Source organism: Lepisosteus oculatus, chromosome 2, assembly GCF_040954835.1.
Source record: "Lepisosteus oculatus isolate fLepOcu1 chromosome 2, fLepOcu1.hap2, whole genome shotgun sequence".
In the NCBI taxonomy this organism is placed as follows: Eukaryota; Metazoa; Chordata; class Actinopteri; order Semionotiformes; family Lepisosteidae; genus Lepisosteus; species Lepisosteus oculatus.
Genome location: NC_090697.1, coordinates 41,428,884 through 41,451,829, shown reverse-complemented (window position 1 = coordinate 41,451,829; position 22,946 = coordinate 41,428,884). Strand labels below are relative to the sequence as shown.

Below are 22,946 nucleotides of genomic sequence, written 5' to 3'. Positions count from 1 at the left end.
AAGCATTTTATAGTTGTTTTCATGATGGTTGATCAGAAGAACTTCAATAATATTTCAGGAATGTTGTATCTGTAGTAGAGAGTATGACTAGATACCTAAATGGGCATATTCTGGAACAATGGAACCTAATCATGGTCCTGGAAGAACCAATGTGGCACATTAATAATTATATAATTGTATGTTTATATAATTATTTAACTCCATGCACCTATAGTAAGAACAATGTAAATAAATCCAAGGAAAACTCCATGTAAGAACAAACAAAGAAATGAAAAATAATTAGTTCAAAGTCACAATCAGCAAAATCATTTAATATAGTGAAACATCTGGGCACAAATTCAAAACTACTGTAGCTTCTCGGTGGATTGTTTCTCTGTATAAAATATATAAATATTCAGTACATTACAGCATGGAAAACAGAACTTGTCAGCCAGAATATGATTGCTGACTCTCATGAATCCTTCAATCAATGTCTTGAACCAGTTAGTAACTCTCAAATGACATTTTTTTATCATCATATTGCTATCCTTCTTATTGTACATTTAATACATGACAAAATCTCATTTGAACAACAACACACTTGTGTGCTCACTCTTAACTTGAGTTTGACATGAAAGGCATTAACACTGTAAACAAACTATGAGAGGAATTAGCTTATTCCCCTGCAGAATGTACAATAACTATCCATCACATTATTACATTATTATCCATCACATTATTACTAACTTGATGAGGAAAGGAAAACAGAAATTAATTAGAAGCCACCTTAAACTGGGAGAGATTGTTAGTTTATTTTGTGAGCAACATCATAAGCATACAGTATAACTGTATCATCTTTTCTTGTAACATGCCCCACTATGGACTGAATAAAGTGGTTAGAAAATGGATAGAGGGATATTTTTATAACTGTAACAATTTCTGCTCAGGTGTGATCATGGGTTCATTAGCCCATGGGTTCCTATACTGACTGGCTGGGAGCTCCCAGCAGTAAAATACAATTTACTGAGCACTGCCAAGTTTTTGTTTAGAAGTTGGCTGAAGGATCCCAGTCACTGTCAAATTTGCAAACTTGATAAACTAACATCTAATTATTCCAAATTCAAAATAATAAGCAGTCTTATTCCAATGAGTAAATAAAGACAATTAAGCAGTTTGAGAAGTTATTTTTTAAAACTTTATATAAAGTTAAGTTTACTGTTACAAATATTAATCCATTTACAATGGATTACAATCGAAAACTTTTGAGTAGGGAGCTGCATCAGCATGCAGAGGCTCTAAAGGAATGGGTAAAGTTCATTCCGAGCTGAAAGGTAAAAAAAGAAAAAAAAACTTTTGTTTCAGCTGTGGAGCCTTCTTCAAGTATGATGGAGAAAGAGAAAGCAGCAAATATAGAAGGCACAGGAGAACAAAAAACAGAGCAGATAAAAAGGGGTGGGGACTAGGGGGAAATGTGCATAAATCCATTGAAAGGGAAGAAAGGGAGAAAGTTGGGGGAAGCTGGAATCTGTATATGAGTGGAGAGGATTTAGAAGGAGATGAGTCTGTTGTTGAAAGAAGGAGGAAGGTGTGATCCAAGTTTAAGGATATTTTTGGGGGTTTTGGATTTCGTTCTGCAATAGGAGTTCCAAAAGCCCTGCGTTAGGGTGCAGACAATGTGTTCAGAAATATTGTGTCAGAATTGAAATGGCAACTATCGGTTTGGATCTTTGATCCACACAGCTCTGACATGTTCCCTGATATGGTGCGGCAGTCTTCTTTCTGTCTCACCAATGAATTATGATAGTTTTTTAAGAAACTGTTACTAAGATATTAACATTTTCATACTTCTGTTTGTCAATGGTTTTGATTATGAAAATGACTGGTATACCATAATCTGTTGGTAGCTGCACACAATTAAAATTGAACAGTTCAAAAACTATTGTAGACATTTACAAAACATTAACAGTCCATTAAACAGGCTACACTCCACTTATGATGAATAAGGTAATCAGGTTAATTGGTAGAGAAAGTGTTATCTAACTAAAGAGAACTATGTAACATATCTTAATTTCCACATTCCATACACAGTTTTTAGAGCTTTATTGACATACTAATATTTAGAAACATGACATGGAATTTGGTGAATTTGTACATTTAGGGTATATTTAAGAAGCTACCTGTTTGTTGACAACTCCTGGTGTCAAAAGTTACAGTATATGGTTTCTGGAAATAAAGTCAGATGGTTTCTGGAACTTCATGAATTGCTTTGGAGCCCATTGTGCTTACATTCCAAAATAACGGAAAATTAAGGCAAGCTTAACAAATTTCAAAGCTTATGCATCTTAATAACTCCCACCTAATCAATTTCAACCCAGCTGATCTACCATGACAAGATGGTGCATGCGTTTTCTCAAAACAAATACAGATTAATTCTAATTTATATCTGGAACAACTCATGGGTTAATTTCAGACTGATTCCCAGGGCTATACTTATGAACCATGCAGAAGCACAAATTTCTTTTAAAACTGTACAGTATGTAGCCTTCTTTTAAATCTAAGAGAAAATATGATATTTGTCAACATACTGTACATTTTGTGTAGGGAAGTCAAAAACCTCAGTGTACATTCTAGATTAATATCTAATCTTGATTCTGGGGGAACCACTTTGTTCTGTTTTATTTCTGTCCAGACAAGGTCTTAATTTCAGACTAATTAATTTCAATGTTCTGTTTGAAGTATACTTTTAAACTTGCTGTCAGACTCTAAAACACTGAATTGAATTAATATGTGGTATTAACTTTACAACAAATCCTGAATAACAATTAGACTTCTGCAGATTGAAAAAAGACACTAATTGTGGGAGTTTTTGATACATTGTCATTTCAACCTGTGTCTGCATACTATTAATTTTTAATATGAGTTCTTTAGAAAGCTATAATGCAGCAATAATTTAAACAGTGTAACAGAGTTCTGCTCATTATATTGCTAGGAGATGACACACATAAAGGAGAGTATCTGTGAGACCATATCCTCAATGAATAGAACTGTTAGAAATAAATCAGTTGCTTCAATTAGCTTAATTAGTTAAGAGCTTAGTTTAAATGAAAATCAGAAAACACATGGGTACTTCGAGTCCAGGACAGGGACAGAGTGCTCTAGATCGTACTTATGATCATTTTCTTGTGTTTAAATGATGGTAGTATAGAATATATTACAAGACTTTGCATGCCAATAGAAACCCCAGGGACAGAGATTTTCTATATATAGAATCTCTGCTATTGGCTGCCATGGAAAACAGCTTCCCATTGCTCACAGGGGCAAATGGTGATCTTGCTATAGTACACTAACGACAGACATCTCATACAAGTTATTATTTCAAACATAATGTGCTCTGTAACATATTGCTTTGAAAGAAATCAAAGTTTAAATACAACTACAAGACTTTACAGTTCAGTATATATACTGTATACACAACTGACTTCCAGAAATTATTTAACATATTATTAACATCTATAATGTGACGTGACTGATGAGAGGATTGAGAAGTAAATCATAATGTTATAAAAATATACATTTGGGCAATGAATTTTTTTTTTTTGCAAAGATCACACTGACATATGTCACAAGACCTAAATAAAATTTCAAATTACAGAATATATTGACCTTTTTTCCTTAAGCATAAGTATTATGTGGGCTGCTAAAGGAAAACAAGCCTATGGCCAATAAACGAGCATCACATGATTCAGGTACTGAATTGTGCTGCAAACCAATGACAAAAAAATCACTCAGTTTGGAAGCTGTTCTGTGTTCTCACTTCAAGGACCTCTAAGACCAATGGGCAGGACTACTCCCTCTCCTGATCTTCAGAAGAAAGCTGGAAGGAGGGCTACCAGAAGGAGGTTATATAGTTAAATGTGCAGCCAATCAAAACATCACCGTAGGTCATAGGCTGTGGGACATCTTAATCCTAAAAAAGTAAAGCGGGTAATGAGTGGGCATTCAGAGTGTAGTGGTATCCGTCCTCACAAATTAAACTCACAAAACAACTCCAACTTATCAAGTGAAAATGCCTCTCTGAGGTTGGTGTGCCTTCACTAGACAGGAAATTTGATGCCATATTGAGGGTCTTCAGCAATTGACACAAGGGTTAAAGGTCTATATTGCAGCTTGAATAGGCTGAAGTTTGAGTAGGCTTCTACTGATGTAGGACAGATTATACTAAAGTTAGTGTGTAATACTTACCCTTGTGGCTCACAATAAAACTGTTAGTTTGCATTCTTATTAGTAACAGCTACAGTTTTCTAAGCTAAGAAATTTCCTTAGTCTTAGAGAAAGTGCTTTCTGACACTTGTGTTAACTAATTTGCTATATAATGTCTGTCTGCACATCTGAGGGAATCACATTCGATTGGCATCCCTCAAACGTTTCAGAATCAAACTTTCTGAATCTGACCAGCAAAGCAAATTTTCACACAATTGGTTAAAAGGGCTGACTGCAAAGAAAAAGAAGAGATAATGCTGGGATAATCGGTGTGAGAGGGTTGGGTAACTGAAGATTATGCGTTGAAAGGACTGAGACAAAAACCTATAGTACCAAATATGATGTAATGCTAACAAGTGAGAATTGATCCAAGCAGGGTAGAAACAAGCACTATATTTATCAGATACTGTAAGTAGTTCTGAAATGCAGGAAACAACCAGTGAAAGGAATATGGGTGTTTATGTATTTGTCTCTTCACATCACAACCATGTAGGGAAAAAAGTAAACAGCAAACAAAATGCTTGGGTATATAACACAAATTCTGAACTTTTCAGAGATTTAAGAGAATTGTGCTATTATATACCTTATATAAAGCTTCACAATAGTTTAGTAGACTCATTTTGAACAGACTCTTAAATTTTTGTTAACAAACTGTAAACCCAAAAGGATATTATAACCTTAGAACCAGTTCACAGAAGAGGAACAGGATTTGTTGGTTCAAGCACCAAAAAGATACAGTTCACTGGGAACTGTACAAACATGAAAAAAAAAAATGATCTAGTCACTGCTACAGGAGTCACACATCTCCTACAACAAAGGAGATTATAATATGATTTGAACCAAATATAAAATATTGTACTGATAGGGTCAACTCAGAGATATACTTCAAACCCAGTAGCATAGACATAGGGTAACAACTGGATAGAATTTGGGAAATTAAAAATTAATATAGGAGAATGTGAAACACTCCCATTCTCACAACACTTTATATAAAGAATTGTTGTTGTCCGAGACCAGGATGTGTCTGACCAGGTAGTTAAGACCCAAACCTTGAGCTTCAACAACAAGTGGCCAGATTACATTTTAGATTCACTCAGCTGTTAACCAAACAAAAAAAAAAGATATAGCTTGCTTTTATTCAATGAGATGTCATTACAGAAAATTAGCCCCTTTAAAATGAAAATTTACAGTACCCTGAGATTATTTCTGTCAATTTCATGATATGAAAGAAAATACTGAACTTTTTTGAATATAACATTTTTTGTGATATTGATTTTTTAAAAACATATATTTTAATATGCCATCTCTAGAGTAGCCATTACTGTTCATAGCTATTAGGCACACTTGTGTACACCCAGTATTTAATGTATTGATTTTTTCAGGTCTTCAGACTTTGAAGTACAGTAGCCAGATCAGCTTCAGACTGATCCGCAGGGTAGTCAGCTCATTCTTTTTCTACTGTGAATTCCACTGGGTCACTGGGATTTTGCTGTTCTTTTTGAGAATTCTTTTGAGAATTTTCATTAAATATCTATTCCACATTATGTTCAACGTTTAATATGTTTATCTCCAGAAATGTTGACAAAAAGAAAATGAAAATACCTTTGCAACTTCTTCTTGAAATGACATGAAGTTCAGGTAGGTAATATTAACCATATCAGGGCCACACACCACAGTCAGCATTTTGTTCTCCAGCCGCCCTCCCATATTCCCCACATCCAGCAGCTCTCGTAGTTTGGCATCCTATAAATAAAATAAAGGTATAGTACAAGATCAGCATCAACAACAAAAGCAGGTAAATTCATCGGCTTTTGAAAATCTTTGGTCATGTTCTAGATTATAGCCAGAGTAATGGGAGCCTCTTATTAATAGCCAGACATCAAATGGAAAAAGACTTGAATGCATATACCTTTTTCCTGACCTTCAGAAAAGATACCTTTTTGGTGGTACTAAACCCTGGTTCTGGAACTCATTTATTTTCATTCCAAATGAGTTATTTAGTTGGATGGGGTTAACAATCAACATCAACCCTAAAGATGCATTAAATGTAAAACATTCAAAAAAGAAACATAATGTGACAAAAGAAGGCAGCGAACACTTATAATTAAGTTGAGGAGAGAGAAGAATGCCAAGTTCTGTTTCACAGAACAGCTGTAACAGAATATTTCTGAAAGCAAAAACTAAATGAAAATGTTGAAAAGAGTTTTTGTGAGTAAGAATTTAAACTCTAGAGGTCACTTTCCAACAGTTTTAACAAAACAGATGACACAGGGGACTGGGCTTGAGAATCTTTGCTTTACATGTAAATTCAACCTTCTGTCTTAGACTGTTGTACTGATATATAAAACATTTAGGGGGTTAAACTAACCTGCTTTTACTTATAATTAGGATATACAATCAGCCTTCATTTACACATGATGTAACCACATTACATTTTGAAACAAGTCAATATATGGGTAATGTACTTTAACTTTAAACTTTGAACAGTTGCAATAGTAATGTCTGTTCATATAAAAAACACAAACAACAAAGTTCAACACTTTCTTTAGAAACAGTACGTGAACTGTTTTGTTACAGAAACATTTTAAACATTGACTTAAACTATGTTATGATAATTATTTCTATTCCAATCAGACATTGATGTTTTTTTAGGGTAAAATGAATAGGATTTTTTTTATACAGCCTTCCTGATTTCAATTTCAATTCAACTTTATTGTCATTAAACTTACACAGGTGCATAGTATAATGAAAAGTGTTTCTCATTAGTCACTCAGGTGCAGTATATAAATAGGACAGAAGATAAGACAACAGACAGTAACACAATAGCAATAACAGTAACATGTAATAACATAACATAAATAACATGTAATCAAGTAATCAAAACTGTGCTAAATTCCGCAAACAGAGAAAATATAACAGGACAAAAACAGTGCAAGGTAATTCTTGGAACAGTGCAAAAAAATAGTATGGTTAGAAGTAGTATGGTTAATTAATAAATATTAAATATTATTATGCCTGTTACAGTTTTACTAGGCTATCGAGGGGACAGTACAATTTCGGCTTACATGTGTGTGTGGTGGTGTAGGAGTACAGACGTTGTGGGTACAGGAGGATGTTAGGAGAGATCATAATAAGGTGGAAGGGAGTGGGGGCAACTTGACAGCTCTGGGGAAGAAGCTATTTTGGAGTTTAGTTGTGTGCCACTGGAGTGACGGAAACCTTCTGCCAGATGGTAGGGGAATAAACAAGTTATGACTGGGGTGAGTGGGGTCAGACATAATTTTGGTGGCTTTTTTCAGACTCCTGGTGTTGTACATTTCCTGAATGGATGGTAAGGCACTGCCGATGATGTGTTGGGCAGTTTTGACCACCAGCTGTAGTGCCTTACAGTCGGATGCGGTGCAGTTGCCGTGCCAGACTGTGATGCAGGTGGTCAGTATGCTCTCCACCGTACATCTGTAGAAGTTGGTGAGGATCAGTGGATGTAGGTGTATTTTCTTAAGCCTTCTCAAGAAGTACAGCCGCTGTTGTGCCTTCTTGATGAGACTGGAGGTGTTCAGTGTCCATATAAGGTCCTTAGAGATGTGAACGCCTAGAAATTTGAAGTTATTCACCATCTCCACCGCAGACCCATCTATGTAGATGGGGGAGTGAACGTTTCCTTGTCTTCTGAAGTCAACAATCAGCTCTTTGGTTTTGCTGCTGTTGAGACATAGGTTGTTGGTTAGGCGCCAGTCTGTGAGTTGTTTTATCTCCTCCCTGTAGGCAGTCTCATCATTGTCAGTGATCAGGCCCACGACTGTGGTATCGTCAGCATACTTGATGAAGGTGTTTGTGCTGAACTTAGCAGTACAATCGTGGGTGAACAGGGAGTAAAGCAGTGGGCTGAGCACACAGCCTTGAGGGGCACCTGTGTTAAGGGTGAGTATGTTGGAGGTGAGATTGCCAATACTGACAGTCTGGGGTCTGCTGGTGAGGAAGTCAAGGATCCAGCTGCAGAGGGTTGTATCTAAACCAAGAGCCCTGAGTTTGGTAGAAAGTTTTATGGGTACGATGGTGTTAAATGCTGAGCTAAAGTCAATGAACAGCATTCTTGTATAGGTGTTCCTTTTATCCAGGTGGGTTAGTGTGGTGTGTAAAGCTATAGAGATTGCATCCTCTGTGGAGCAGTTTGTGCAATAGGCAAACTGGAGAGGATCCAGTGTTTTTGGAATGCTGGCTTTAATGTGCGGAATAAGTAGTTTTTCAAAGCATTTCATTATGATGGGGGTGAGTGCAATAGGGCGGTAGTCGTTTAGGCATGTGGGGGCTGATTTTTTCGGTACTGGCACGATGGTGGCCGTCTTGAAGCAGCTAGGTACAGTGGCCTGGGCCAAGGACATGTTGAAGATGTCAGTACAGACATCAGCTATCTGCCAGGCACAAGTTCAGAGTACCAGGCCAGGGATACCATCAGGTCCAGCAGATTTCCACACATCTAGCTTGGATAGTGTGGGGGGTGGGGTGGTAGGGGAGTCAGTGGTCCAGGTGGTTGGTTCAGGGTTTTGAGTTTCGAAGCATGCGTAGAAGGTGTTAAGCTTGTTTGGAAGAGAGGGGTCAGTAGCGCTTACAGGGCTTGTTTTGCTCTTGTAGCTTGTGATTGTATTTATGTCTTGCCACATGCGTCGTGGGTTAGTGTTGGTGTTGTAGTGGTGTTCTATTTGGGATTTGTACTGTTTCTTGGCAGATTTTATGCCAGTTCTTTCCTAGCCCCTCTCAGTTCTTCCTCATTACCAGATTTGAAGGCTCCATCACGGGCTTTGAACAGGGAGCGGATCTCAGTGTTCATCCAAGGTTTTTGATTCGGGAGTTTGCGTATCTTTTTAACGCTCACCACATCATCAGCACATTTGCTGATGTAGCTAGTGACTGCTGATGCATACATATCAATATCAGTGTGGGATCCATGGGAGGCTGCATCTTTGAACACACTCCAGTCTGTGCACTCAAAACAGCCCTGAAGCATTGATTCTGCCTCTTTGGTCCATGTTTATACAGTTATAACTGGAGTCTTGGTGCGTTTGAGAAGTCATCTGTAGGCTGGGAGTAGGAACAGGGAGATGTGGTCAGATTGTCCAAGAGGGGGGTGAGGTACTACTTTGTAAGCACCGGGTACATTAGTATAAAGAAGGTGAAGTGTGTTGTTTCCCCTGGTGGGGCAGTCAACGTGTTGGCTGTAGCTAGGCAGGACTGATTTCAGGTTTCCCTGATTAAAATCACCTGCAATAATAAAAACACCATCAGGGTGTGCTGATTCTTGTTTACTAATAGCTTTGGACAGCGTTTTAGTGATGGCAATGGCAGTAAGTCATTCCAGTCAGAGCCTGAATTTACTTAAACCCAGTGCTGAAGAGGCTAGGATAGTACAAAGAAGCAAGACAGAAAATGAAAGGAAAAGACATCGGAGGCTTGGTTTTCCTTGTGGACAAAATTTGGGCATATTGCCAATTATTCGGTTAATGAATTAGGTGGACAGTTTCTCGCCAGAGAAAAATTCAGGTTAGATGATTCAATGTGCTTATTTCACTGTCTTTTTATTGTCACATCAAGCCTTCAGGAACATTAAAAAACAAATTAAGGGTATTCTCAATAAAGTGATCCCCCTTAAACCGGCTAACAAAAATGTTTGCCAATACACTTATTTCAATGAAAAGAAAATTTACATAAGTAATATTACTGTTACAATTAGGGGTTATGGAAATAGAGAGTACGAATAACAGAATACTGAGCGTGATAATCAATAAGTAATTTAAATAATGATAGCCCTCAAACTTTAAAGATTATGCCAAGAATATACTCTTGTGGTTGGTATAATTAGAAGCTCTAGTTTTTTGTTCTCTGGCACAGCTTTGTTGGAAAAAAGAAATAAATCAGACACACTGGGTTAAACAAATATTTATTAATAATGATAGAACACAGTGCTGTACAGATACATCAAAAAATAAGATACCTCAAAAGCCTATCTAGACCGACCAGAAAATCCAGACTGCTACTACATATCTAAATCCTAGTTAACACCATTTCTCCAATGAAATGGAGAAATGGAATACCGGTGTGTATTTTTTCTTTAAAGTACCGATTCCTGGAATCTGGCTGACACCCTTCTGAAGTGGTTCCATAATATCTGGTATACGGAAAAGAAAGCATTGATAAAAAAGCCTGGATTCTCATGTATCTGATACAAGTATCTTTTAATACAGTCTTTGCTGTGCTCTTGAGGATCCTTGTGATATTTCGAGCTCTGGTTGAATGATAAGTGTCGCAGTTTAAATAATTTTCTTAGTTAGAAATTATGAAACGCTCTGTTAAAAGCAAGGGAGTTTTTATGTCCGTTACAGTAAAAGAAAATGCCTGACAAAGTAGAGCTTGGACAGATTCCAAGTGCATTTTTGCAATTAACGTTGCATTGTGCATTGTGCTGCTGTAATACAGTTTAAAATAATTAAAAGTCTAAACAGTATCAGCTTTATTTATGGGTTGCAATTTAAAAAAAGTCAAAAACCCCACTCAAAATGCAATTTAGAGCTTTCTGACAAGAGGAGACACCCAAATTAATAATGTAACATGCCACTGTTTGTGCATGAACAAGGTTATACTGCTATTTCCTTAGATACGCGATTACAAAAAATATTTTTTATTAAGTTTTAATAAAATGCTTTTATTCACTCATAATCTGACAATTTCAGGAAGACTAAGGAAGGACTAAGGGAATTGTCATCTGTTGTTGAAGCTCTGTGAGCTCAGTGACTTTGAGACCACTTGTTATCCCAGGTTGTTTGAATCGCCACAATTCAAATAGAGAAAAAAGAGCTGACTGACAAGATTTAAGATGTGGCTGTCAATGTTGGATTAAAAAAAAAACACGTTGCCGGACGTTAGTTGCATTGCTTGAAAAATAATTTTATTTTGAGAGACTGGATAAGTAATTCAAGTGTTTTTTTTCCTGAACTTGCTGAAAAACAAATAATAATTTAACTATATGTGCAAACGTTTTATGATATGTCGCTGTTGTGAATGTCTATGGAGTGTATCTTATTTGCCTGTCTGTCCTGGCTGTGCTCTCTCGCTCGCTCGCCCTCTCTCTTTCTCTCTCTCTCTCTCAATTCAATTCAATTCAAGGTGCTTTATTAGCATGACAGATGGGTACAATCAGTGTTGGGTATTTACTTTGCTTTGAGATGCCACTTTTAAAGGTGATATATAAAATCAAGGCTTTAACTTGCTTTAACTCCACAAGTCTGAGTTCTTGTGTCTGTCCTATCCGAACCCGAAAGTATTACAATATGTATGTTTATAGCAGGTGGTGTACAGCTTTTTAGTGTAGATTACACTTTTCTAAAATGTATTTAAAAAATAAAAACGATTACAATCTAATCTTTCCACGTTTGATCCCAAGATCCCAAGAAATCTAAATGGGGAAAAAGCTATGCTGAAAGTTTATTAAGATAGTTAGAAGACAAAGATATCAATTTATGTTGCATTTGTCTGATTGTGAATCAAAAAACACATATATTTAAAACCGCATTTGCGATTTAAATCAAAACGCGATTTAAATCAATATAAATGTTTATACTGTAACGCCTAGGTGACTATTCATTGTTATTAAAATGACTTAAATTCGATCATGTTGTGATATTTAGAAATATAAATTTGTTTGGTGCGAGTGAGGTTTTATTTAATCTCTGACCCAGGGAAACGTTTTATTTTTTCAAAGAAATGTTTGTTAAAAAAAAAAGTCATGACTCCAGCGGGATTCGAAAACACACAGCGTGTGAGGTGGGAGTCAGGAACCTAACCCACAGCGCCACTGGCAAGGTCACATGCAGAGTGCTGAAAAAGCACTACAGAAACATTATCAACAGACAATGTACAGCGTGTACTATTCTTTTGTTGCAGTACATGAATATAATTATATCGTTATTAATTTCTTTAGATACGCGATTCCATATTATATTCCCTTTTAATCAAATTCTAAAAGTATGCTTGTTGACTCCAGTATCACATTAGTTAAAGACTTCGATGCTTAAAATGTTTAGGGAGAAATGGAATATTGGTGTGTATGTTTTCTTTAAAGTACCGAGACCAGCCATATACTGTATGTTTATGTTCCAAAATTAATATCGTTTATGGCCTTCACACGCGTTACAGTATGCTCCTATTCTTTTTATGCTCAGCTACTAAGATTTCCCTTCAGTGGTAAAATTCCATATAAATATTCAATACTAAAACGGGCACAGTAAAGACGTCAACCAATCAGGTACCGCAGTATTTTGCGTCATTGCACGTCACGATGCACGACGCCGTAGCCAATTACCTCCGGTACGTGTCTGTACCGCGCACTTTGAATGGCTGCATCTGTACAGGCACAAAAAGAGATAACCCTGCTTTCTACACCAAATACAATACAGACTAGAGTTAAATCTCTCTATAAACTTGGATGTGACAAAGTGAATGTGAAAATCTCCCTATTCAAAAAACACATCCACAAACCAGGGGAGGCCATTTTTAACCTAGGGATGCTATATACACAAAATCATTTTCCTAAAAACAGAATGACAAGGTTCTCTTAACAAGGTTCAAATACTTAACTCTGGTCTTAAAGGCTGGGCAGAATAAGGACCTTCCACCTCCACTGTCTCTTCTCCTCTCTCCTATCCTTCCCTTTCTCTGCTCCTTTGCTTTCTCTTTCTCTTCTATCACTTCTCTCTCTATACCTGCTTTTTTTATCCTTTGTTCCTCAACATTTGATGAATCTTGATCATTTATGCAGAACAGGTAAACCAGAGGATTCCCTTGATCACTGTGTGTCAGTCACATGTAAACATAACAGTTCCTTTCTTGTTTTGAAGCTTCTGAGAACTACAAATATTGACACTAGCTAGATGTTTGTCTACTGTCCCTAGATTCTTGAGACACCTCAATAGCTAATAACATAACAAAACTAGTATTCTGTGTATGTTTTACATACCTGCACAAAGTTTAGCAATTGCTTATTATAAAATAATTTACATAAACATCTAAATTATTAAGTATTAACATATCATGCCACATCCCAGGTTATACAGATTGGAGGCTTTCAATTTACAATGCAATTTTAGTGACTTTTCTTGATAAGCATTATTACAGGTCCAATCTCTCATTCTATACAGTTGAAATCTCTCAGGTTTTCGGTTGAAACCAACCAATGCTTACTACTTCTACTTAAAGGAAGTTGTAGTCTGCTTACTACTACTTAGTGGTCTTGAGTAAACCTTTGTCTAAAAATTAAACACAAACATAATTCAAGGGTAAGAAAAGAGGGATCAGTACATATATTATCAATGTGGTTATAAAAAAGACATTCAAGCTTCTGTAATATATCATTTGATAAAAAACACATGGGTAGATCAAGGTTTGTACTTTTCTGCAGAATAACCCTATTCTGTAGGTTCAATACAATGGGTTTTGTATAAAGTGTTTATGCAGCTCTCCTCGGACTTTGAAGCAAGCAAACAAGGCAAAAGACAAGGATGATCAAAGGAAAGGTACTGTACTGACTGTTAAAACATTTTGTCAGTCATAAAACATTTATAATAAACATTTTCACATTTCAAAAGTGTATTTGCACATTTACACATTTATATTTAATACCGATCACGCTTTTCTTAGTGAAGTCATTAACCCAACTTTTATGAGGGTCAATACAGCAAGACAGTTAGCTCAAAAGAAAAAAAGAAGGGAGCAAAACAGAGAAGAATCACCATCTTGCTGAACTGAGGCAACTGAACAACAAAACCTGTGTTTCACAGATACTTTGTTTTTCTTTTCCATATATTTAAATGCTAAATAGATTATTAAGACCTTAGTGTGATTATTTAGGTCTAACTAAAGCAAAAATAGCCCAATATTTTTTTAAGGATTGTTTATGAAAACAAAACAGGAAAAGAACACCAAATTTTGCTAATAAAGATATAGACTGTATCCTAAGATGAATAATATACATAATTTTGACAATACTACCTAATTTTTCGTATTACTATTATCTCACTATAAAGCACACTGTGAAGTACAGAATAATACAATATCCAGCTTTTACAGCAGTTGATAGAAAATTTCAAATTACTTTCAAAAGCTGGCATTTTTTGTTGCAATAAATCATTTATAGGTTGTGAACACTATAAAGGTTACGTTCATATATGGTGGAAATGAACTGAATATTCAACTAGACATACAGTACAGTGCTTTGCAAAGTATTAAAACCCTTTCTTTGGTGCCCCACTTCTTGAAATTACACATTTCATATTTAATTCAAAACATGAATGTTTAAACTGACGACTTTCAGAAGGTTACTGAAGGGTAAGATAAGTTATAGTAAATGTCAGCAAAAACTAAAGGAAACAAAGTGAACTATTTTAATCCTATAAGTATTCAAACCCATGATCTTCCAGTTTTTTTTGATGGAAGCACCTTTGGCATTGACTACAGTTGTAGGTCTTTATGGACGCGGCTCTTCAAACTTGGCACACACGTTTGGTACAGTTTTTCTTCTTGGCAGATTTGCTCATCTCTTTTGCGCTGCTTCAAGGTGACTTAAGGACCATATATTTAACTAAATCTAAATCTAAATCTAAATCTTTCCATGGATTATCAATAGGATTCAAGGTCATGGACACTTTCTGATTCTTATGTCGCTTTGTAGCTTGGTCTTTGTGATTTTGAATCATTGTCCTGCTTCAAGGGGAGTTTTTGCTCCAGTTTAAAGACTTAAGAAGAATTACACAGTTTTCCTCTAGTATTTGCCTGTGCTTTGATCTATCCATTTGTTCTTCAATCCTAACAACTTTAAAACTGTCAGTGAGCCTGTAAAGTTCTTCCACCTGTTATTATCATGCTGCTGACACAGAACTGGGAGTATTAGTTACACTTTTAAAACAAGACCACAGTGAGATATGGATGCTGGATAGTGGATACTTGGACTGAATGCAGGGAGAGGCTCACTCACAAGCTAGATTTGTCAAAGGATCCTAGTTTGTCACACTGATAATTTTAAAGTTGTAGTTAACAACCTTCATCTTGGTTTCATATCACTTTGCTCTTCTTCCATCCAAGATTGTGTTGGCCAGACTGAATTGTGAATAAGCAAATTTGTACATGTTAAATTCATAGATGTTGAGACATTACGGTGATATAAATTGGATCATTTTCATTTTGATGATTTGTTTACCACAGAAGCATGTAGAATCTAGCATTGCATACCAAGTTATTTTAATGTAAAGATCATAGTATACATTAAAATAGTATTTCAAAACTGTCATTTCAAACTCATTTCACATCTCCCAATATAGATTTCTTCTTAAAAAAACATTCCATTAAATATACTCTCAGATATAAAATTAGTGAGATAAAATATTTAGCTGCCTAATATAAAAGTTTAAGACTACTGAAAGAACACTGGATAGAGTAGTTAAAAATTTAGCTTTCTGGCCACAATGAGAAACATTTTGAATGATGAGAACCAGACATTGTCTTCCAGTAGAAGAACCCCATCTTGACTGTCATGCATGGTGGTGGGAACATCATGGATTGGGGCTGCTTTGCTGCCTAAGGACCCAGAACCATGACACATTATCATATTATCTAGCAATTGAGCTGCTGACTGAAGACAGTAGGACATTTCCCTTTCTGAGGAATGAATTTCAGTCCAGAGCTTCCATCTTGCCTGATCTTATTGCTCCTTTTAAGAAGAGTTGTAAATAATTGTAATCCAGCCTAATTAATAACACAATTCATTTTACAAAAATCATTTATTTATTGAGGTACTGGATATTACATTAATTGCTAGACATCTATAAAGGTTCAGGCTGCTATAACTTACCAGTACCTGCCAATATATGTAGGCTTCTTCATTCATAAAAACTGATTTATTTTCTTTGCCACCGGAATGCAGGCTCAACACTCCTTATAAAGAATATTTTCAGGTGCTCTGATTTCCTCCAACAGTCCAAAAACATACTGCTACAGTAGGTTAATTAATTTCTAAGAAAATTGGCCCTGGTGCGAGTTTGAATGTGTGTGTCTGTTCTGTGACGGACTGGCAGTCCGTCCAGGGTGTACCCTGCCTTGTGCCTGTTGCTTGCCAGAATAAGCTCTGGCTCCCCTGCAACCCTGAATAGGAAGAAGCAGAAAAATGGATGACTGGACATATTATTATTATGCTCGCCAGGACAGGCTCTGGTTCCTACGTGATCCTATAGCTGAGAAAATTCAACATAAAAATTTCAAAGCAGGATCTTATAATAACTACCACCCCTATCACTAGACATGTTGATTGATTCTTATTTAAAATATTCTCATGTTCTATCAGCTGTGGAAGCCTTAGAAGCCAACAAGGATGGCTGAGTTCCAGAAACAATGAAATAAAAAATGACAGCTGAATGTGTTAAGGAGGAACAGCCCAAAAACTGAGTACAGTAGTCTTCTATTGATGAATTCTTAGAAAATAGACCAAACAAGAGAGAGAACATTTGTTAAACAGAAATAAACTAAAAAAAGCTTAACAATTGTAACTGTTATAATTACTGTATAGAAAGTAAAAATCAAGCAAAGCTTGGAATTTCCACATGAACAACCGGAAGAGCTGAGAGCTACAGTGTAAGAATCAACACTGTAGATGTGATTAGTAAAGGAAAGTTTATTCTGAGAAAATTCTGGACATAAAACGTAGAGGTAGAAGAGATAATCCAATTTGCACGGGAATAAACACGGAACTGGTGGTGAGAAATTTTATCAAGAATACACTAGTGATGGACATAAGTTTTCATAGAGCACAACACATACAGTGGGTAAACACTTGTAGCAGAACGAGCTGTTGAAAAGGGGAACATATTACGGCATGAGTGATCATTTCTCTCCAGAGCAGTTGACTGATACAGGAGACTGTGCCCAGTATTACAATATTATAACCGGAAAAAAAAAAAAACACTTAAATGAATTTAAATACTAATTACCAGATTTTTTGACACTATCAAATATTTTTTTAATATGTGAGTTTCTAGAGCAATATGACAGTTCTAATAGATTTTGAAAGAAGTCCAAAAGTTGCTGTCACCATCGCAGGTGTGTCGGTGATAGAAATGACAAAATTATTTAATTTGTCAAGGAGAATGGTGTCAAAAATCACGAAGGTATATGCCAAACAATAGAAGACGGCATCAGGAAAGGGGAACAACAGTGGTCACAAGTTAAATCTCACTGACAGGGATAGATGGACACTATACAGGATAGTTGTTAAAAACCACACAAAAAAAACACTTTTGAATTATCACAGAACTGAGTCTACATCTCTGTGACCAAGTCTCACCAAAAACTGCACATTATGAGCTTCTCAAAGCTGATATTTATTATGGTAGTGCTACCATTCAGAAACTACTCATAACCAAGGCCAATTTGCAGCAATGCATAACTAAGTGTAAAGAGCAAAAAATCTGGACCTGTAAGCAGTGGAAAAAGTAATATGGTCTGATGAGTCATCTTTTTCCTGCATCTACATAGGTTAACTGTATGTTTGGAGAAAGCCAAAGAAAGCCTTCAACCAAAACTGCCATACTGCCTACTGTTAAACATAGTTGTCACCATCTCATGGGAGTCATTGTGTCCAATTATTCCTCTGTATGACAGAATTACACCCAAGGCAAACAAAGTTATTTTTGGTGACCAGGTGAACTCTATGGTGAAAACATTGTTCTTCAAGATGTTCTCATATTCAAAGATCATATCAGTCCCACATTCACTGTTTAATGGATTCAAGAGTGGTTTCACTAACACCAGGATGGAGTTAAACACCTTCCATGGCCTCACAAATCTCCAAATCTAAACAACACTGAACCTTTATGGGAAGGTCTAAAATGTCCAGTGTAGATTTACACCTCTGTCATCTGTCAAAAAACTGAAGGCTTTTCTTCTTGAAGAATGTACCATTATCCCACCAGCAGCCATATTACTCTGCAACTCATGACCAGCAACCCACTGAAGCTAAGCAGGTGTGAGCCTGGTCAGTACCTGGATGGAAACCCCCTGGGAAAAACTAAGGTTGCTGCTGGAAGAAGTGTTAGTGGGGCCAGAAGTGGGTGCTCACCCTGTGGTCTGTGTGGGTCCTAATGCCCCAGTATAGTGACTGGGACACAATACTGTACAAAGGCACTGACCTTAGGATGAGTTCCTGACTCTCCGTGGTCATTAAAAAAAGAGTAGGGGTGTTACCCCGGTGTGCTGGCCAAATTTCCCATCTATAAATTGGCTTCATCACTCTGTTCTTATCCCTCCTGATAACTGATGTGTGGTGAGCATTCTGGTGAACTTTGGCTGTCATCAAGATGGATGCAGCACATTGGTCGTGGTGGAGGGGAGTTCCCTGTAAAGAGCTTTGAGTGGAGTGTCCCGAAAAGCGCTACAGTATATAATTGTAAGTAATTACAATTAGAAAAAGTTCTAATCTTGTATAACAATATACCAAGAACAATTGCAGTTATTCTGAAGGCATAGGGCATCCTAACTCCTTATTAGCTAATAAATATTCTTATATGTTGTGGTATTTCCATAATTTTACACCCCCAGTAGCTTGCTTGGAATATTAGGAATGTGCATAACTGGCACTGTATAATAATGATGTGTAAAACATGTCGGTCCGTATATTTCTTATTTTTATATCTTTATATTCTATTTCAAGATTGAAACAATTGCATTCTATATTTCTATATCCTGGCCTTTTCCCTTCATTACCCACCCCCCTCCTGCCCCCCCATTTATTTTTTCTCTTTTATTCTCTTCTCTTATTTGTTTTTTTATGCATGACTATAATTCTCATGCCTATTCTATAACCAGCTTTGGTTGCTGGGTATAAATTTACAGACTAACAACTTTACAGTCACAAACATAAACATTACCATTTTATAATTATACAAATAATATATGTATATGCCTGTACCTCTGTAACAATTACAGCTTTATGGGGAAACTTATATTACAGAATTCTCCACTACCTCATAATGTATACACACACTATTCTTCTAAAACTCTCAGAACACTAATTTGTTGAATCATTATAAATCCTATGGTTGTATCCTAGAATGTACAAGGTATTAATACTCCAAAACTGTAAACTCTGAAAAGACCAAAAGCTTAATTGTGTGCCCTCAAGAACATGCAATGTATTCATAACATTAAAAAAATAATACTAATTGCATAGGTCTGATTTATTCAACTTACAACTCCTAACAAAGAGTTGTTGCTATTTTAATTAGCAAAAATATTATTTTCTTTGTTAACACCTTAGTTTCAATGGGACCAAGATGTGCCCTACAAAACAATTCAAGGATCATTTGTTACTCAAAGACTTCATAACAGTAAGCCTACATGGTAATAAAAAAGAGGATACTCAAACATTTTTTGTCACTTTTCCCTAAACTGACAAACTTTTCAAAGTCCAAATTAATTATATGTGGAGATTTCAATCTAGTCCTAGACACTACCGTGACCGATCAAATTCCCCCAAAGCCTGCTAAGCTTCCATGGTGCTCCTTGCTCTTGCTTCAGTACTGTATATTAATGAATTTGGGTTAGGGGATATCCTAGTGTCAGAGAATATACTGTACATAATATTCCCCACAAATATTTTCAATAATAGATTTTTTTTCTAATAAATAATTCTCTTATATCTAGTATATTAGATGTTAAAAATTCCTTTAACAATATTCAAAACGAGAGACTGAATTCATAGTTTTATAAGTAATGGACTGACTTCAAAGAATTTAATTACATCCCTGAATGCTCACCCACTCTCCTCTGGGAGACTGCCAAGATGGTTTTAAGAGGAAGTATCACATCATATTCCTTACTAAGAAAGAAACCAGAGCTGAAAAAAAAAAAACAAATTGAAGACAAAGACACTGTGAACTTAGAACTTGTTTGTAGCAGATTTTAAAATCTCCTAATATTGTAAAATAATAAAGTATGTTTAAAGTTGTTTTGTAAATTATAGAATATCTGTGCAAAAGAATTAATGTTAAATTATATTTGAATGTGGCAATAAACTGGGCGATTTCTTGCAAACCAGTTAAAAACAAATATGAAGAAATCTACTATTCCTGTTATCAAGATGTAAACAGGAAGTTTGACACCGGAACCAAAAGAAATTCAAATAATTCTAAACTAACTTTTTATAAAGCTGGCCATGAAAGCAAACATGATGATACCAAAGATGAACAATAACAACATAATGTCAGGACCTTTAACACCCTAGAATCTACTTGCACCCGCCCCAATTCCACAAACAGGGTTTAAATGCCCCCAGTGTGTTGTGTATAGTGTATTATGTATTTACCTTGTAATTTACAATATCTGCACTGTATGTATCCTGTCTACAATGTCTATGTCAGTGTCCTGTCTGTCCTGCCTGTATTTGCACAGTGGACCAGGAGGAACGATATTTCATTCCACTGGATATGTGTATATGGCTGAAATGACAAATAAACTTGAACTTGAACTATGTTAATTTAAAGGTCCTTAAGATTGTATATGGGCACCAGGCATGGCTACCCTTTAGCTGCCTCCTGTTCTATATTTTCTATATTTTTACAGCACCCTTGGGTGCTGCAGTCTGACAGATATCCAACATAACAGGCATTAAGTCTTTTTGTGCCATAAAATATGTTTATATGCTGATGATATTACACTGTATCTACAAGAACAACAAGTGTCGCTATCAGAGGTGATCCAACATACAATATCAGTAAATTTAGGCAACATTTCAAATTTAAAATCAAATGTCTAGCCCCTGAACAAACAGTAACTTGAAAGTTACTAGACAAAACCTTCCATTTAGATGGATTTGTAACAGGTATAGATATTTGGTCATTCAAATATCTACTAAATAGAAGAATCAGAATTCCCTGAACCACATTCCTACTTGGAGGTTGATTACTGAAGATCGGCACAGATGAAATTACGCTTCCTTTGTTGTACCACAATTATTTATTTTCCATGATTCCTCTATTTTCAGAAAATTTTATGTTTCATAACAAAAGAATAAGTCAAATGTACTGAAAAAAACTAGAAGAAAACTAACACTTCAAAAGGGAAAATCTAATGGGGGAATTTCAGCACCACATTTTCTTAATTATTTTCAGTCTTATCAACTGAACAAACTTTTGAGGTGATCCATCCAGAGAAATTTCAAAAACCACCTTGGTTAGACATTGAGATCAAAGTTTATGCTCCCATTTGACTTCCTTTTATGGGAGGGGGGATTAAAAATATGTTTCAGTAACACATGTGCACCAACCACATTACAAGTAAAATTGCCAATAATGATTTGTTATGATGTTTGGAATCTTCTCATTTGGCATAACTCAGGATTTACAATTACAATACATGAAGTCCCTTTATGTTTAAAACATGGCTTCTAAGTAAGGTGTTTTCCACTCAGGTCACATTTTTGATGAAGGGAGACTACTCCCTTTTGGAAATATATGAGAAAATGTATTTGGTGTCAAGATGTTCATATTACTAATACACCCAGTAAAAAGAATCTATAAAGACAAAAAAAAACAAAACAATATCCAGTCTGCTCCACTGCTCCCCTCCATATTAGGGAAGGAATTAGAAAATTTAAACAATTAAAAATAGACAAATTAATTGGGGGTGCATATGAGGACACTTATGTTCCTAAACACAAGTGAAACAGGGATTTCAGTAAGTCAACAGAAACAGATAGGTGGAAAACAATCTTTCTCAACACATTTATTTCAGGCAACCAACAGTGAAGAAGAATTAATACAATTAAAAGCTCTACATAGGAAAGAGCTTATCTAATATGAGTCTCTAAGAAAGTGCTTATGCCAGCAATGGTCAAGTAATACTACTGACATATATTTTCCTTTGTATTACATTGCAAGTATACCCCTTTTAAATGTTATTGTATTTAATAAAAAGCTAAATGATTGCCACTGTATGTTTTCCAGCTGCCATGGATGAATGTACAGTACAGATGCCACTGATATGGCATTTAATATTCATTCTTTTTATATACTTCTATACTGCCATTGAAACATTTGAAGTTATTTAAGAACTTGCATCTCATTTCTCTGCATGGTATGACAACTGAGTACAAAAAGTTAATGCTTTTAAGAAAACTGTCAAATAAGAAAATTTGCCATGGGATAAATTAGTGCCTTTACAATAGACAGAACAATTGCCATATTTGTCAAGACAAATGGTTTCATTGGTTGGTGGCTACATAGAGAGTGGGATTTGAGATGCTTTTTTGCTCTGAGACGTTAAAATGTCTTTTTCTACAAGCAAAGGAAAGGGACACAGTGAATACATACTGTAGCTAATGTGGCATGTGTGAAAGAGATAACCACATATCATAATGACATAACCTGAAGGGTAGGGGAGAAATAAAATCATTTGCAAGGTATTTAAGGTGGATTGTGGATTTAAAATTAAACTGGACTTGATCATAAATCAGCTAAGAAAGGTCAATTGACGTACTTTGCAGCATGCCTTTGATGAGACTTGTGACTGAAGTCCTCATGCAAGCACACTCAAAGCTTTACAACAAGCATTTAGCTGCTGATTCACACCATTTCACAAGCTGTGTTGAAACTCTCTGTAGCTCTGTGGATGTTGAT

General features: G+C 35.9%; 1 protein-coding gene across 3 annotated transcripts in view; it reads right to left on the bottom strand.

Moving 5' to 3' along the window:
- Window positions 1-22,946, bottom strand: part of plcb1 (phospholipase C beta 1) — a 385,213-nt gene that overhangs the window by 167,570 nt on the left and 194,697 nt on the right. For all 3 annotated transcript variants that reach the window (XM_069178667.1, XM_069178666.1, XM_069178665.1), the window contains exon 4: window positions 5,842-5,982. In XM_069178667.1, the coding sequence (XP_069034768.1) occupies window positions 5,842-5,982 (141 nt within the window). The remainder of the gene's footprint in view (window positions 1-5,841; window positions 5,983-22,946) is intronic.